The sequence below is a fragment of the Kwoniella dendrophila genome, chromosome 8 (assembly GCF_036810415.1).
Source record: "Kwoniella dendrophila CBS 6074 chromosome 8, complete sequence".
Taxonomy (NCBI): Eukaryota; Fungi; Basidiomycota; class Tremellomycetes; order Tremellales; family Cryptococcaceae; genus Kwoniella; species Kwoniella dendrophila.
The window spans coordinates 1,584,872-1,599,596 of record NC_089483.1 but is presented as its reverse complement, the minus strand read 5'-3'; the positions used below and the strand labels follow the sequence as shown (position 1 = coordinate 1,599,596).

At 37.8% G+C, this 14,725-nt stretch overlaps 5 protein-coding genes across 5 annotated transcripts; 1 reads left to right on the top strand and 4 right to left on the bottom strand.

The window, feature by feature from the left end:
- Positions 1 to 567: 567 nt before the first annotated feature.
- On the bottom strand, positions 568 to 2,031 carry L201_006410 (uncharacterized protein; the record flags this gene model as incomplete). Its single annotated transcript, XM_066222129.1, has 8 exons — positions 568 to 770; positions 852 to 979; positions 1,051 to 1,202; positions 1,254 to 1,388; positions 1,460 to 1,600; positions 1,669 to 1,736; positions 1,839 to 1,891; positions 1,982 to 2,031. The coding sequence occupies 8 exons, from the start codon at positions 2,029 to 2,031 to the stop codon at positions 568 to 570; spliced, it is 930 nt and encodes a 309-aa protein (XP_066078226.1).
- Positions 2,032 to 3,578: 1,547 nt separating this feature from the next.
- Positions 3,579 to 5,905, top strand: L201_006409 (uncharacterized protein; the record flags this gene model as incomplete). Its single annotated transcript, XM_066222128.1, has 11 exons — positions 3,579 to 3,649; positions 3,729 to 3,811; positions 3,923 to 4,100; positions 4,363 to 4,511; positions 4,587 to 4,647; positions 4,770 to 4,799; positions 4,893 to 4,975; positions 5,054 to 5,076; positions 5,136 to 5,205; positions 5,306 to 5,475; positions 5,564 to 5,905. 11 exons carry the CDS (start codon positions 3,579 to 3,581, stop codon positions 5,903 to 5,905), a joined length of 1,260 nt encoding a protein of 419 aa, XP_066078225.1.
- Positions 5,906 to 6,418: 513 nt separating this feature from the next.
- Positions 6,419 to 7,519, bottom strand: L201_006408 (uncharacterized protein; the record flags this gene model as incomplete). The annotated part of the gene is made up of 3 exons (XM_066222127.1): positions 6,419 to 6,468; positions 6,542 to 6,641; positions 6,896 to 7,519. 3 exons carry the CDS (start codon positions 7,517 to 7,519, stop codon positions 6,419 to 6,421), a joined length of 774 nt encoding a protein of 257 aa, XP_066078224.1.
- A 1,247-nt stretch (positions 7,520 to 8,766) lies between these two features.
- L201_006407 (uncharacterized protein) lies at positions 8,767 to 11,012 on the bottom strand (the record flags this gene model as incomplete). The annotated part of the gene is made up of 2 exons (XM_066222126.1): positions 8,767 to 10,523; positions 10,604 to 11,012. 2 exons carry the CDS (start codon positions 11,010 to 11,012, stop codon positions 8,767 to 8,769), a joined length of 2,166 nt encoding a protein of 721 aa, XP_066078223.1.
- A 602-nt stretch (positions 11,013 to 11,614) lies between these two features.
- On the bottom strand, positions 11,615 to 14,504 carry L201_006406 (uncharacterized protein; the record flags this gene model as incomplete). The annotated part of the gene is made up of 13 exons (XM_066222125.1): positions 11,615 to 11,936; positions 11,996 to 12,081; positions 12,137 to 12,259; positions 12,353 to 12,492; positions 12,552 to 12,895; positions 12,950 to 13,005; positions 13,063 to 13,129; positions 13,183 to 13,264; positions 13,417 to 13,817; positions 13,909 to 14,089; positions 14,143 to 14,223; positions 14,286 to 14,355; positions 14,421 to 14,504. 13 exons carry the CDS (start codon positions 14,502 to 14,504, stop codon positions 11,615 to 11,617), a joined length of 2,037 nt encoding a protein of 678 aa, XP_066078222.1.
- Between the last annotated feature and the right edge of the window lie 221 nt (positions 14,505 to 14,725).

Below are 14,725 nucleotides of genomic sequence, written 5' to 3'. Positions count from 1 at the left end.
TGTCGAAACGGTTGATCTCTGATCTCTCCATCGAACACTACTTGACACAGCCAAATCTTCAAATTATATTTATGGCGTTCCTATAGCTCAAAGGATATGTTGTCAGCTATGCCCTACACGATAAGCTGCCTTTGAATAAACGGTGTCTATTAAGGGCCATACAGTACCTCTTGGCACACACTACTACGCCCTTTTACACATAGCATCAGTACGAGTACTCAGGAGATTTAAACATGAACGATGTAAGCCAATCCCCCTGTCTAACGCCCCTCAACGTGTAAAAGGAGTGTTGATGGTAACGGAAGGGGTCAACTCTGATTGTAAGAAATGGAGTTTGGGCGATCGTTAGCCTGAATAAAACGGAAAAGATGTCAGATGTGAGTCCATATCATAGGTCGCTGTACGATCAGACCAACGAGCAAACAGCCAGAATCTATCAATGCATCTGTCAACAAGGAAATCATTCTATCTACTTATCAATCAAAGTATCGTTAATCGTTGATCAGCAAATCAATCGTAACAAATCGTAAAACAGCATGTACATAATATCGTCAAGATATTGCGATATCATATTTTCCTTGCGGTGATCATCCATGAAGGAATAATCAATTTCATGTTACCCTCGAGAACAGCTTCTTCTAAAGCATTACAAACTTCTTCATATTCCTGTTCACTGTGAATTCCAGCTTTCATAACTAATCGTTTTAATGCACTTCCATAATTGAGTGCGGTGGGTTGATGTGCTATACCAATCTCTTTCAGTCTTTCGTCTATACGAGAAAGCACAGGAAGTTATCCAATAAGTAAAGTTCACCAACCCTAAAAAAGTAAAATGGAAATTTAAAACGTACCATCTGCCCAAGGTGATAATGGGATTTCACCGACAACTGTTTCAACTTGATCGAAATCGTTACTGGATTGAAGATATTCACTAACTACTTTACCAGGTACAGGATTTCTACCTAATTTATCTGATGCTCTAAATTATATATATGTCAGTATACATGTAAATCAACATACATATCAACATGGAAAAAAGTGGGAACTCACTCGCTTATAACTTCAGCAAATCGTACAGCTTTCGAAGTTTTGGAATCATAACCTTCAGCTCTAAAACATACTTCAGGTTCAAGCATCATCAAATAACCGTTCGGCTTTAGCAGTTTCTGTAGTCGAGGTATAAGTGTATTGAAATTGTTGATCTATAGTAACATGTTCATTAGCTTTTTTCAGGTCAAAGGGATATAACTTACACCAAAGACTAAATATCTAGCATGAATCAAATCGAAAGAACCTTCCCACCCTTCAGGTAAATCTTCGAGTATATCAAGTCTCTTGAGGTCTACATTGGATGGATATTCTTTAGGATGGATTGAGACAAGGTCAACCTAAAGTTAAAAATACAATACATCAGTTTTTTATCGACAATTCGAAACTCGTGCAGCATATTCTCACTTACACCCGTGACCAAAGCTTTGGGTAATTGATCCGCTACTTCAACACTCCAATTCCCTGTACCACACCCAACATCTAAAATTCTAGGTTTTTCCTTCTCGAGTAAGATTGTCTTGATGGGCTCAGGGATATGACCATTGAAGGTCTATAATGATCGAAACAGAATTATCAGTTTAAGAAGATCTGACAGGTATGTCATTTAACAACACTAACCATGACAATAGCTTTATGTTGTGAATTCAATCGATCTGATTCTTCTTCGTCAGCAGGTAATGCATATTCTGTCATTATAAAAGAGGAAAATTAACAATTGAAAACATAGTTTCAGCCATATATCTGATGACTATTTAAGCAATAACAAAATGACTAAGCATGGAACGTACCTTGAGAAGCCGTATATAATCTACCATCATTGTGTTCTTTCACACCAGATTTTCTATTAAACCAGTAATTAGTCTAAATAGTACATGGCAATCTGTGAATATACAGTGTGATTTTCATAACTGAAACACTTCAGTCAACTTACTCCACACTGACTGGCGCTATAGGTTCTGTTTCTTCCACTCGAATTGGCATTGTAAGTAAAGTACAGTATATTCAATTATTGTTGTCTGATTTAATTCTTGGTTCTGAGTTAGATTTACCTCGTCCTGACTTCTATATTAAACAACAAGGTAAGGTGAGATATTGGATAAAAGGATAAAATGAAGGAGAAGTTTCTATATATACATTTCCCCATGATGCATCTTGCTCATGAATGATAACATGTCATTTTCAACTTGCGAGAAGATCCGTCGATTGCTATCCCTTATGGAGAGGCACATTCTACTGTTTTATACACAACGAAGTATTGTTCAAAAGGAGAAAAGGGGTTGTGAATGTCCAAATGTTTCCAAATTTGTCGAGATGCATGCATTGTTCTGGGTATCTACAGTGGAAGGGGTGAGCCAAGCGATCTGACTATTCGGATCATATAACACTGATATAGGGTTTAGGGTACCGCTATGGTCGCTGTTACTTTCACAAGAGTGTGTGTGTGCAGCTGTGCTCCAGACCAAAACTACAGTAGTCAAAAACCCTTTTCAGCCTGAGGAAAATGAACAACAAAATAGGGTGCAGGGATTACTGTAGAGACCGAGGTAATTCCATCTCTTGGTTTGATATTCAATGTTCAACTCTCCGATAATCTACTTTGTCTCTAGTTCAAAGGAGGGGATTCATTGTCTTGATAAGCACACAACAATTAGGTCAGCCGATCAAAAGACGATGGTATGCATCTTGGCATACCCTGTAACGCCCTTGAATGATCATCAAACGTGTTCTGAGCATGTTCAGAGGAGATAGGACGGAATTAAAAATCCGTAGAGTAGTTGGTAGCTTGAATTCACGGTGAAACGGATGGAGTCATGACAACGACAACAAATATTATTCGTTTGAACAAACAGTAGTACTGGCTTCGATTGCTCTCTTTAGCGCCAAACACTCTTGTCGTTTTTAACGGAAAGGACATGGTTACTTGTCGCTTAGTTAAGACGTAAACTTTTGATCCTACCACAATACATAAGATAAAGTTTATGCTAATTGTTTCAGACCTACCTTAAATAGCTGAAGCGTCGATCGATTTCCGGACGAAGCTATTAAATGCTCTGGATTATCTTGAAAGATCATTCATATCCTTTGTTCTCTTTCTCCTTTGGACAGGCATCATGTGATTTATCTGTACAAATTGTTAATTTTGATTTTTGACACGATAGTCAATCTTGTTGTATCCCCTTAAAATACTGTGTGGCTAATTACCAACGAATCTCCTTTCTTCGTTGAGATCAGTCTAAAAGATCTGTTAGCTTTTGACCAGAAAGCCTTCACATATGAAAAATTTTTCTGCGTTATGACATTGACCTTGTGCAAATTCCTACTTCTGGTTTTACTAAGGCAAGATCTTAATATCCGTTGATTTGACTTCCGATCTTCATAATTTCACAATTTACACTTCATTTGATTTGACTCTAGCAAAGCTGGTCTTCGCTTTCGGGGGCCTTGATACATACCGATTTCCTTAACTTGATTACCATTCGTTCTTTCTGACTGTCACTCAATCTTGATACTCTACAAACTGTTCAAAAATGTTCGCAATCCCATTAAATAAAGCGATATCTGGAGCAACAATCTTACTAACTTTGGTTTCAGCTGATCCGTAAGTCAGGTATTTTTATCTAGCCATACTATATTCACCAATATACAGTACATCAGATTTACGGATTTCTGCTTGATAGGTTTTTCGTCGTTCAACATGGTAACGCCGTGGTTACAACAAGAAGAGATCCGATAATCTCTCCTGGAGGTATTGCGAATCATGGTAAGTTAGATTCTAATAGATGATGAACAGGTAAATCCTAATAATATGCACGAACCCCCATTCACACATGTCAATGATCAAAACTAAAGTTGAGGAATACTTTTCATATAGTACATTCAGTAGTCGGTTCATCATCTTTCAGAGCTACATATGAATATGAAAATTCGGTAAATGGTAAATGTACTTCGGCAAATATAAATGTTGATAAGAGTAATTATTGGGTACCTCAATTATACAGAAAGCTGGATAATGGTATGTTTGAGTTAGTGAAAATGAACAGAGTTAATACGTAAGTAAAAGCATATTTCCACATCAAAAAAATTGTGGTCATCAGATATGAGAGCTAGTTCATTTTCTCTTCTTGTATCTTGCTTTCAGGTATTATTTCGTAAGTTGTTTTCTTTTTTTTTTTTTGGTTTGAGGTGTTTTGATGTCAATCATAGAGGCTGAACATTAGTTCCGCCTTTAAAGATAAGACGGTAAATTCCACTTTTGTTAGCTGTAAGGTATATCTGCTCATTGAGGATACTATACTGTCTATCTTTCATTAGCCAAGATGAGAACGAAGAGATATACGAATTCCCAAAAGGGATAAAAATGTTATCAGGTGATCCTGATAGAAGAACTTTAGATTTGGATGATCCATCACAGGCTGCAATTGAATATGTTTGTTTAGGTAATGATGTTACACCTTCGAATGGTAGGTCATGTCTTCCTTCTTCATGCTGTAGTTCTTGTAGCTTGCCATTGACAATTGACATTTTGTCTGTGACAGCTTTCCCCGAACGAAGTTGTCCAGAAGATCTTAGAGCACAAATCACTTTCCCAAATTGCTGGTAAGTTTACAGTGATCTTCCACTTGAATCTTAAAATACTGTATTATTTTCACTACAACACATGAAATGCTGATTATATGCTATTATATTCCTTGTTTTCGCTAATCTTTTTAATCCTGTAGGGATGGTAAAAATGTATGGTTAGATGGAAGGTAAATCAGTTTCTTCTTTCTTTCCTTCTGATATTAACTAATCGCAAGATGACTTACCGTTATACATGTACCTCTTTGATGATTATACTGCAGTAAACATGTCTCATATCCATCTTCGGGAAGATTTGATTCAGGTGGACCTTGTCCTTCTACCCATCCTTATAGAATACCTACATGTGAGTTGATCTATCAGTCTCGGTTCTGTCATAACTTGTCTATTAAGTGGCTTACCGTATTCTCTGAATCAAATATAGTATTCTACGAATTTCACTTCAATGTAAGTGGAATAAAGACTTACATAACAGATGCCTATGGTAATCTGATGATGTATAATAGGATAGATACGATTATAAACCTGGTGCGAGAGTTTGGGCTCAAGGTGATGATTTAGGATATGGTTTTCATGGTGAGCTATCAACTTTGAAAATTCATTGTCTTCGTCGTTTATTGGTACAATCAACCCGTCGATACCTTACTCACAGACAAGTATTTTGATCTCATTATAGGCGACTTCACCAATGGATGGCCAGAAGGATTATTTACACAGATTGTGAATGCTGATCAAGCATGTGAAGTTTTATTCGAATTAGGTAATTGTCCTCCTCTAAAGCAATATTTTACCGGAATTGGAGGTGGAACTTGTCAGCCTGATGATCCAACTGTATTTGTGAATGAGGTGAGTTGTAGATTGGTTGTATTCAGATTATCAGAGCGATCATGAGACTTACCGAGAAATCTTATCATTGGGGTTCTGTTGGGTATAGGATATAGGCGAGAATGATCCAATAGGTAAACTTCCAGGTGATAATCCTGTTTGGAGTGATGAGATTACGCAAGATCTAGGATCTAGCAATAATAGTGTCAGTCTAACCGACAAATCAGCCATCAACAAAAGTAATACGGTCAATAATCCTGCAGTTATCCCAGGTCCTTCTTCCACCGCAGCTATACAGGCATCTTCTAATTCGAATATCGACTTTGCACAAACATCTTCATCTGCTTACATTTCCCAACATTCCTTTATTCCTGAGTCATCCACACCATCGGCTACTACAAGCAAATACGGCGGCGGTAGATGGGGGAACTGGGGAGGAAGAGAAGATTGAAAGGGTAGGCTGTAGGCTGAAGATGTGAGTAATGTACTGTTAGTGTGTAAATAGAAGACAAACAAGGTCCAAGGCTTGATGCATTTGAAACAATTTTACCGTTAGTTATTTAGTGGGGTTAAGCATAGTGACTATAGATACATGATGTATGATAAAGGTGACACACAAATTAAATTAACTTATTCCTTTCATATTATTGTCCTTTCATACTGTTCTAATTTCTTAATTCTACTTTCTGATCGAATTTAATGATGAAATAAGTGATGAATAGGAGGATGTATTGTTATAATGGAGAGGGAGGATAAGAACGATAGTATTTCACAAAAGCCCCAAAGAAAATATTGGTATAAATATGATGGGGTAACTATACACGGTACAAGTATTTTTATTGATTTGAGATGACTTAACGATACAATTGATTTGGACCTGAAGGTAATGGAATACCAATAGAGGTGTTGAGGGTTTAGAATGTTTTGATGAAAAGGTAGTGGTTTGTTCGTTGCAGATAAACGATTATCCATTAAGTCGTTTAGCAAGTGCTTTCTTGGCTGCCATTTTTTCCACTGATTGCAGTCGATATATTAGCTATAGTCGAAAAACATATTGCAACACCTTGAGACGAGCTCTTCAACTCACTACCACTCTGCTTACTTCCAAATTGACCACCGGATGAAACACTTTGTCTCCTACGTTCAGCTCGAGACGATGACAGTTTTGCTTGAATCCATAGGCCGTGCTGTAAAAGATAACAACAAAGTCAGCTCTGTTATCGAATGGTATGCCATCTCTCCAGAACTTCCCAGGTTTCCCTGTTGCCGGAAGTGTGATTGCTCTGATGTAAGGCATGATAAAATCTTTCTCCATATTCGCATAACTCTTTGTGATAGCGATAAAACGCTTAATATGTGTTTCCAGAACTAGCTATCCACCACCATCTCTATATAATCAAAACGAACCGCAAAAGTGCTTTCGGTGTCTCGATTTACTCACAGTATAAGCATATATAGCTTCCTTATACAATGTAACAGCATTTTTGACTTCTTCATGATTCACATGAATCTTTTGTACGGCTGGATCAACGATTTCTGATGTTATATCTTCCCCTGCTACTTTCTTCCCTTCTTCTGATTCATCTTCATCATTCAATTCAGTTTGTCTTCTTCGTAGACTACTATCAGATCTTGAAGTCTTCACTTGCGAATTTTCATTATCCTGGTCTTGTTCAGGTAAACTAATTACTGATGAATCTGCTGGAGAAGATGTATACTGAATATCCCTTATCGACGAAGAAGAAGATGATTGACATATGTCTTCTCTATGCTCTATATGGTGATGATCATGATCATGTTCTAGTGGTGGTGTTGATGACGTAGAATATAATGATGTTGCTAATAAAGCTGAATTTAATGAATCTATCGAATCTTCCTTTTCCTTTTGAGGTATATTGATTGATTGAGTGTTCATGTTATCCATATCTGATGGTTTGGGTGTATGTATTTCTTCTTCTTCTGGTCTTATATCTTTCGGTATATTATCAACAGCTAATTGATGTGTTTTATGTATGGGTATAGATATAGATTGAATTTGATTACTACCTGGTGGTATATATGGCATCGTCTATTTTATAATGATTAATGAACGCGTAGATATTACGGGAAATAAGAATAAAGATAAACAAGTAGTAATGTTTTTTGAGTATGGTAGGTATCCTATGTAATATGGTGGTATATTTAGGTATTTGGATTTGCTTGGTATTCGTTTGATGGTCGTGTGAAAATGAATTGATAGTTTGAATTGAGATAGATAAGAGATAGGTAACTGATTTCAAATGTTTTGATGTGAACTTCTCTCGCTGATGACGTACTCGAGTACTGTATATCACAACGACGATCTTTTGTGCTCTTCCGACGTGTCGTAAGGTGGCGTCGCTGAGAAGTATTAATGCTTTTCAGATATAAAGATCTTGTGTTGAATGATATACTGTATGTCACAAATGTTCGAAAGGATGGCAGATAATTCTATACCTTTCCTAAATGAACGAATGAACGAATTCCCATCAAATAGTTAGTCATTTGTGCTTGTGTTCATGTGTACAAGTATTTCATTAGCTTATGTGTACGCATACCGTTATGTGTATTAGTAGTTTGATAACTGATAACTAAACAAGCCAATGATCCTCAAGCGTGGTAGTACAGCATCTCTCCTCTTTTTCCCTTTCCCCTTGACCTTCCCCTCTTTCCCCCTCTTCTTTAGACACGCTAAAATGTCTAAAAAGATCACTAAAACAATGGTTTTACCGGTTTACCTGAAATATTCAAATAGTTATACCGAGCCCCACATCCTGCATCATCAAGCAGGAAAGGAAAGGAGAGAGTACTAGTTTAGGTCCCAAACATACGAGAAGATGATTCCTACGGAGTTATTCATGTTATTATGTTATTATTCGCTTGGAATCAAATATCAAATTCACTTTTACGAAGAAAACCCTTAAAAATGACGCTCATCTCATATCATATTCCCCCAAATCACCTGACGTCATTTCAGTCTTTAATCTTTGATCTTTGCGTAATATTCGGAAGTAACTGATTCTCTCTTCTTCTTGATATCAAGTTTATTTCTCACGATAATTCTGGTAGCTTGCGTATTAAGGTTTTTAATTTATTTTTCTTCATGTGCATGTGCTCTTACCCACCACCCTGGTCGATGGTTAAAAAGCTATAGAAGGGAAAGCTCAAGAGGTGATCAAATAAATGATTACACTATATCATATTCGTAAATAATGCATAAATAATTCTAAATAACATCGTAAAACATCTATATATGATGCTATAGTATATAAAGTACAGTTCTATATTATCAAACTAAGCCAAACCGGAACTAGTTTGAGGAACCATTGCACTTCCTATAGCACCATCATCAATATCGTTATTCCAATAAGCAGTGGGTAAAGCTGTAGGAACGCCTCCAGTTACCCATTCACCCCAACCTTCAGCTGGTGTACCTGTTGCACTGATTGATGAAGCTGTTGGGATAGCAGTGATGGCTGCTGTAGGTTGTAATAAGTCCGATATTGTAGTAGATGTTGCAGTTGGAATCATACCACCCCACATTGATGAATCAGAAGAAGTCACCTCTGCGATAGGTGTAGGAATTCCAGTTGTCATTCTTGATCCAGTCATTTGACCCCATGTTTGATCAGGTTGTGGTGGAACATCTAATACACCTTGATTTTGAGTATCATCTTGATAGGCTGAAGTATTTTCTGGTGTATAAGTGGATGACGAGGAAGATAAATACGATTTATTAGGTTCATAACCTTGCATACTTTGTGCAACTAATTCAGTAGCATCAGGTTGACTTGACAAAGGTAACAAACCTTGATTATCTAAATTTGGATAAGGGTTGTTGTTGGAATTCCATCCATCATCGAGATCATATTGTGAATTACTTTGACTTTGATTGTTATCGATAAATGATAAAGGATCAGAGTCTTGATTTTGGTCTTGATATAATCCAATCGTTGAAGTAGCTGGTAAAGTCAAAGTACCGACCAATTGACCAGCAGGATTTATGATATACATTTTACCTTCAACTTCTATACTTCTTAACCCATTTAATGCTGGTGCCGTTGTGCTTCCAGTACCACTCATACCAGATATATCGGAAGCTAGTCTTAATATTTGACCTGATGAAAGCAGATAAGTGTTTTGACCTAACGATTGAACGATGTTTCCTAGTGCTGGTGTATTAGGAGCTTGACCAGCCACATTACTTGCAGTAGACGTTACGCCTTGGGATAAGCTGTTCACTGCTGCAGTCGGATCATTGGCACTTAGTGATCCTACTATACCATTTATGGGTTGAGTAACACTTGATAATGGACCATTGGCTGCTAGACCTTGTACTGTACCAGTAAGTCCTTGAAGAGGTAAACCGTTTGTAAGACTTCCTACTGTTCCAGTGAGACCTTGAAGTGGAAGATTGCCAGTTAGACCGTTGAGTGTCCCTTGTAATGGTAAGCCGTTGGTGAGGCCTCCGACAGTGTTAGTAAGACCTTGAAGTGGTAAACCGTTGGTCAAACCACCTAAAGTACCTGTCAACCCTTGCAAGGGAAGTCCGTTCGTTAATCCACCTAATGTACCAGTGACGCCTTGTAATGGAAGACCGTTGGTCAATCCTCCTACGGTGTTTGTAAGACCTTGAAGAGGTAGTCCATTAGTGAGACCACCAACAGTACCAGTTAAGCCTTGAAGAGGTAATCCGTTAGTCAAACCTCCAACGGTACCAGTCAAACCTTGTAATGGTAAACCATTCGTCAATCCTCCTAAAGTACCAGTTAAGCCTTGTAATGGTAAACTACTTGCAATATTACCAACTAAAGGTAGACCATTTAATCCAGACGAAGCTGTAGATATCACTTGATTAGGTTGTAATGAATTCACACCTAAACCATTTACTGTACTATCTAAACCTTGGCCTTGAGGTAAACCTGTTACTCCAGCTACATCTAAGCCTGATTTGGCAGTCTGAGGTATCATAGGCACAGAAGTTGGGATAACTCCATTTGTAGGTATAGTTGGATTTGATGGGGATGGAATTTGAGGTAATTGCCGTTTATCTAAAACACAGACAGATAGGCATTAGCAAGATGAAACAAAATAGGGATATCGACCAATCCTGAAAGAATGTACGACTTACTTGGTCTACCCATACCTCCAATTCCAATCAAACCATTACCTAAACCAACATCTAAACCTAAACCATTATTAGGGTTTGAATTTGGATTCGAGTTTGTATTTGAGTTTTTGGAATTGGGTTTAGTATCGATATTGATATTACCTAAAGATAAAGCATTTAAACCTACTCCAACACCTAATAAAGGTGATACATTATTATTACCTCCGATTTTAGGTGAATCTTGATAATCATCTGGATTAGGTGATCTTGAATTACCTAAACCTAAATTTTTACTGTTGTTGGTATTACCATTTAAACTTGGTGATGAAGTAAATTTGGAATTTGGTACAGGTGGTAAAGGTGCACCGAAAGTTGCTGTTGAAGATAAAGCTAAAGAAGTTAAGAGGATTGGTGTAGTGGAGAATTTCATTTTGATCGGTTTTGGCTTTCAGACGACAGACGAATCAAGTTTTGTTTTTGAATTTGTGGTTTTTGATTGAGTAAGTAAGGATAATGTAAAGAAGCAAATGTCAGAAAGGTCGAGAATTAGAGAAAGCTTTAAGAAGTTGAAGAAGTATTATAAGTATAAGTAATTAGAAACTGACTCGACCAGCGAGATTATGTATTATAGTGAAAATTGTAGAGAAAAGACTAAGTGAAGCAAGCTTGAGGAGAAAAGGTTAGATTTCGATATCTTTGGACAAACTTTTTATATTATTCCAGCAATATCGTTCAATGATAAAGATGATCTTCGTAAAGATGACATCGCTACAGATCATCGATTTTGCTTTACCGATAGATTTTAGTTCGGACCGGTAAAGCTGATCTTCAACTAGTCTTCGACATATTCGGTTTCACTGATAAGGTTATTGTTCCAGATAAGAAAATTGTTCAGTGAACGTGGCTGGTCGATCTTAGGTGAGATGTTGCTTGTATAGGACGTTGTCAATGACTAAACAATCCAATCGTTCACATGCGTCCCGTGATATCAGTCAAACCATATGCCAATCCCATACATCTAATCCTAAATGTCTACGATTCTTCTTCTTTAGCTACCTCCAGCAATCTCCAGCCATTCCCTTCATCTTTCAAAACCCCTTTTTCTCTCCACCAAGACAGAGCATCTTTGATCAAATTATCTGTGATCTGTAAAGATTCTTTCAATTCTTCAATTGTCAAAATATTTTTACCCTCAAATAACTCTATGATTGAAGCTTGAACAGGATTCGCTTCTACCTCGATTACTCTATCTTCCAGTTCTAACGACATGTGAACGGTACCGAGAGATTGTAGAAACCGTAAATGCTTGTCAGGTTTGAAATGATGGAATGCAGCTTCGTATTCTTGCTGTGCTCTATAATGTTTGTTGATGTTAGTTACATATAACGGTTTCAACCCATGTGATATACTCACCGCAATAATTTTGGCGGAAGATGTAACGATGTACCTGGTATATTGGGCCAGAACATCTTAGAGATGACGAGCGGGTGGACGTCAGACTATGGTGGATTGTAAGCTATTTATCGTCTCAGATAGAGTCGCGATATGGCTTACCCTGATATCACCTTGAACATGATCATCAATCCTCTTCGAATCGGCCATATCCTTCAACATGACATCGCAAACATGAAGCGCCTGTTCACCAAACCGAAGTTTGAGCAGTTCAATTGTGCGGATCTATGAAAATATCAGAAAATGGTCAGGTGTCGCAGTCTCACGGGTAATGCGGGATGGATACGATACTATCAGAATTCAAGCTATACAACTCACCTCTTTGACTGCATCATAGTCCTTGACAGCCAAAAGTCGGGTCGCTAACAACACTTGAAGCTCTTTGATGATGACTTCCCGACTTTGGTAGATACTGACTAACGTTGAAACTATATCACCTGCTTTACCTGATCTGAACTCTGTAGATACCGCCAAATCAGCACATCGTCTTCTGAAAAGAGTAAAGGGGAAAACCTACCCGGAGCCGCATCAACAGGTTCAGGTTCCCATTTCGGATCAGACCAATCTTCTATACCATCTCCATCATTATTGCCTACACCGTTTCTATCATTATCTTCTAAACCTTCTTTGATCAGTCCAGCATTTTCATTTTCATCGCCTAATTCTTCACCTTCAACCAAAGCTGCTACTATACATTTGATCGTATCAGGTCTATCTCTCAAATGTTTCCTTATAGGTGATGCTACTTTATGCAAAAGAACTCCGGGTGGATCTAAAATTCGTAATGCTCGGATAGTGGAGATGTATAACGATAAAACAAGTTTAGTTTCTGCTCCAGGATGAAGAAGACGTTTAAGGTTGCTGTGTAGTATCACAAGTCAGAATATGGTTATGTCACGATAACATACGACTAACGCTGCATTGAGCTTGTTGACCAGTTCTAGTCGCTGATCCACCTTGAACAAACATTCCTGCAGTAATGGTCAGCTGGTCTGGCGAGAACTTTTCAGCTCAAGACCTAAACTTGCCTTTAAATCCTCCAGTGCTGCCATAGAATCAGGAAAATCAACGATGATATCGAAGAGCTCGTCGGTTCTAAATGTCAAATATGTAAGCCAGCTGCAGTAATACCGAGTCTTTCAGCTTACCTGATATCAAAGAAGCATTTACAGAGGTAATAATCGAATCTGGAGAACATTGGTCTCAATGCAGCTTGAGCAAAGTCGTTTCCTAGAAGGAGAACTTAAAGTGTTAGTGACTACTCATCTACCTAAGGAATTGATTATATAATGAATCAAATCCTCGCGCGTCGATCCTTCTGTTAAATGCCATTCTAGCGCTTCTTGAGAAAACACAGTAATACAAATCCAACCCAAACTTACCTTCAAACATTCCAGACAACCAATTAGCTACACCATCACCGACTCTTTGTCTTGCTCTAGTTAACCTTCTTACATCCCATCCTTTTTCAGATTCTTCTTTAGCTATTCTTTCAATTTCTTTATAAGCTACTTTACTTAACGTTCCGGAAAATCTTGGAAAAATACCTAATCTTGATAAATGTGGTGAAGGCGGTGATACTTTGTGATAATTCAATGGAACAGATTGAAACATTTGTTGATTACCATGTGTTAGTTCACTTGGATCTGGATTTATTAAATGTTTAGGTAGATTATTTAAACTTATTTGCAAAAAAATCAACAAATGTTCAGGAAAGATTGAAGGTAATGTTGAATGTAATAATGAATGGAATGTTGATGTGAATGAACCTATTAATTTTGAGCTAAAAGCAAAGTCAGATCACTATACCGTAGCCCTAACGACAACTAAACCGGTAAATACTATTATATTGCAGTATGAACGTTATTACTCACTCGCCGAAAGCTCTTAATGGCACACCCCAAGCACGTTGCCAAACTGCTAACCTTTCCAACATCTCCGTCATTATTGGTGCGACCAATTCTTCATCCACATCTTCTGCATGACTGACATTCAACTGGTCAATATAACGTTGTGCATCTTGAGTGATAAGGTAAAACCTCGCTTCAACGGCATCTAGGTAGCTGCAATCAGTGAATAGCCAATTGACGTTTGTGACGATAGCTTACCCATAAATTCCGAATATAATGTTGAACCTCTTCCATCCCTCAAAACAAGTTGAAAAGCAGCGGTAACATCGGGTGTTTCGACTACGTTAAAGGATAACATCAGTTCTTATTGATACCGAAATAAACGTCTGTTCTTATCTTACCTGGTTTAGCAGCTGATCTTGAAGTACTAATATCCCTTGGATAAAGATATTGCCTCGCAACCTTTAAAGCCTGTACCGAACCGCTAAATCAGTTTGCTAGCCTATAATCATGAGAGTTTATTGAGAAATACTGACATGTGCCAGCTGCTCGTATTGTCTTGCACCTTGAGCAGAAGTTGAAGGGAGATTCCAGTCATTTAAAGCTGATATTAAAGCCATGATTCTATGCTCCCATCGAAAACTAAAGGAAAAGGATAAGGGATCATGTAATAATTATTAAAGCTCGAATCCCTCTGTTTTGATTTTTAACTTGGACAAACGCGTCGAGAATGTTGCATCATGCATCATAATTAAATATGCGGAGATCACCGCCGTTCTGCTAGGATCGCCTGCTACTAACGCATTGTTATCGTGGAAGAAGAGAAGAAGAAGAGCCCAAG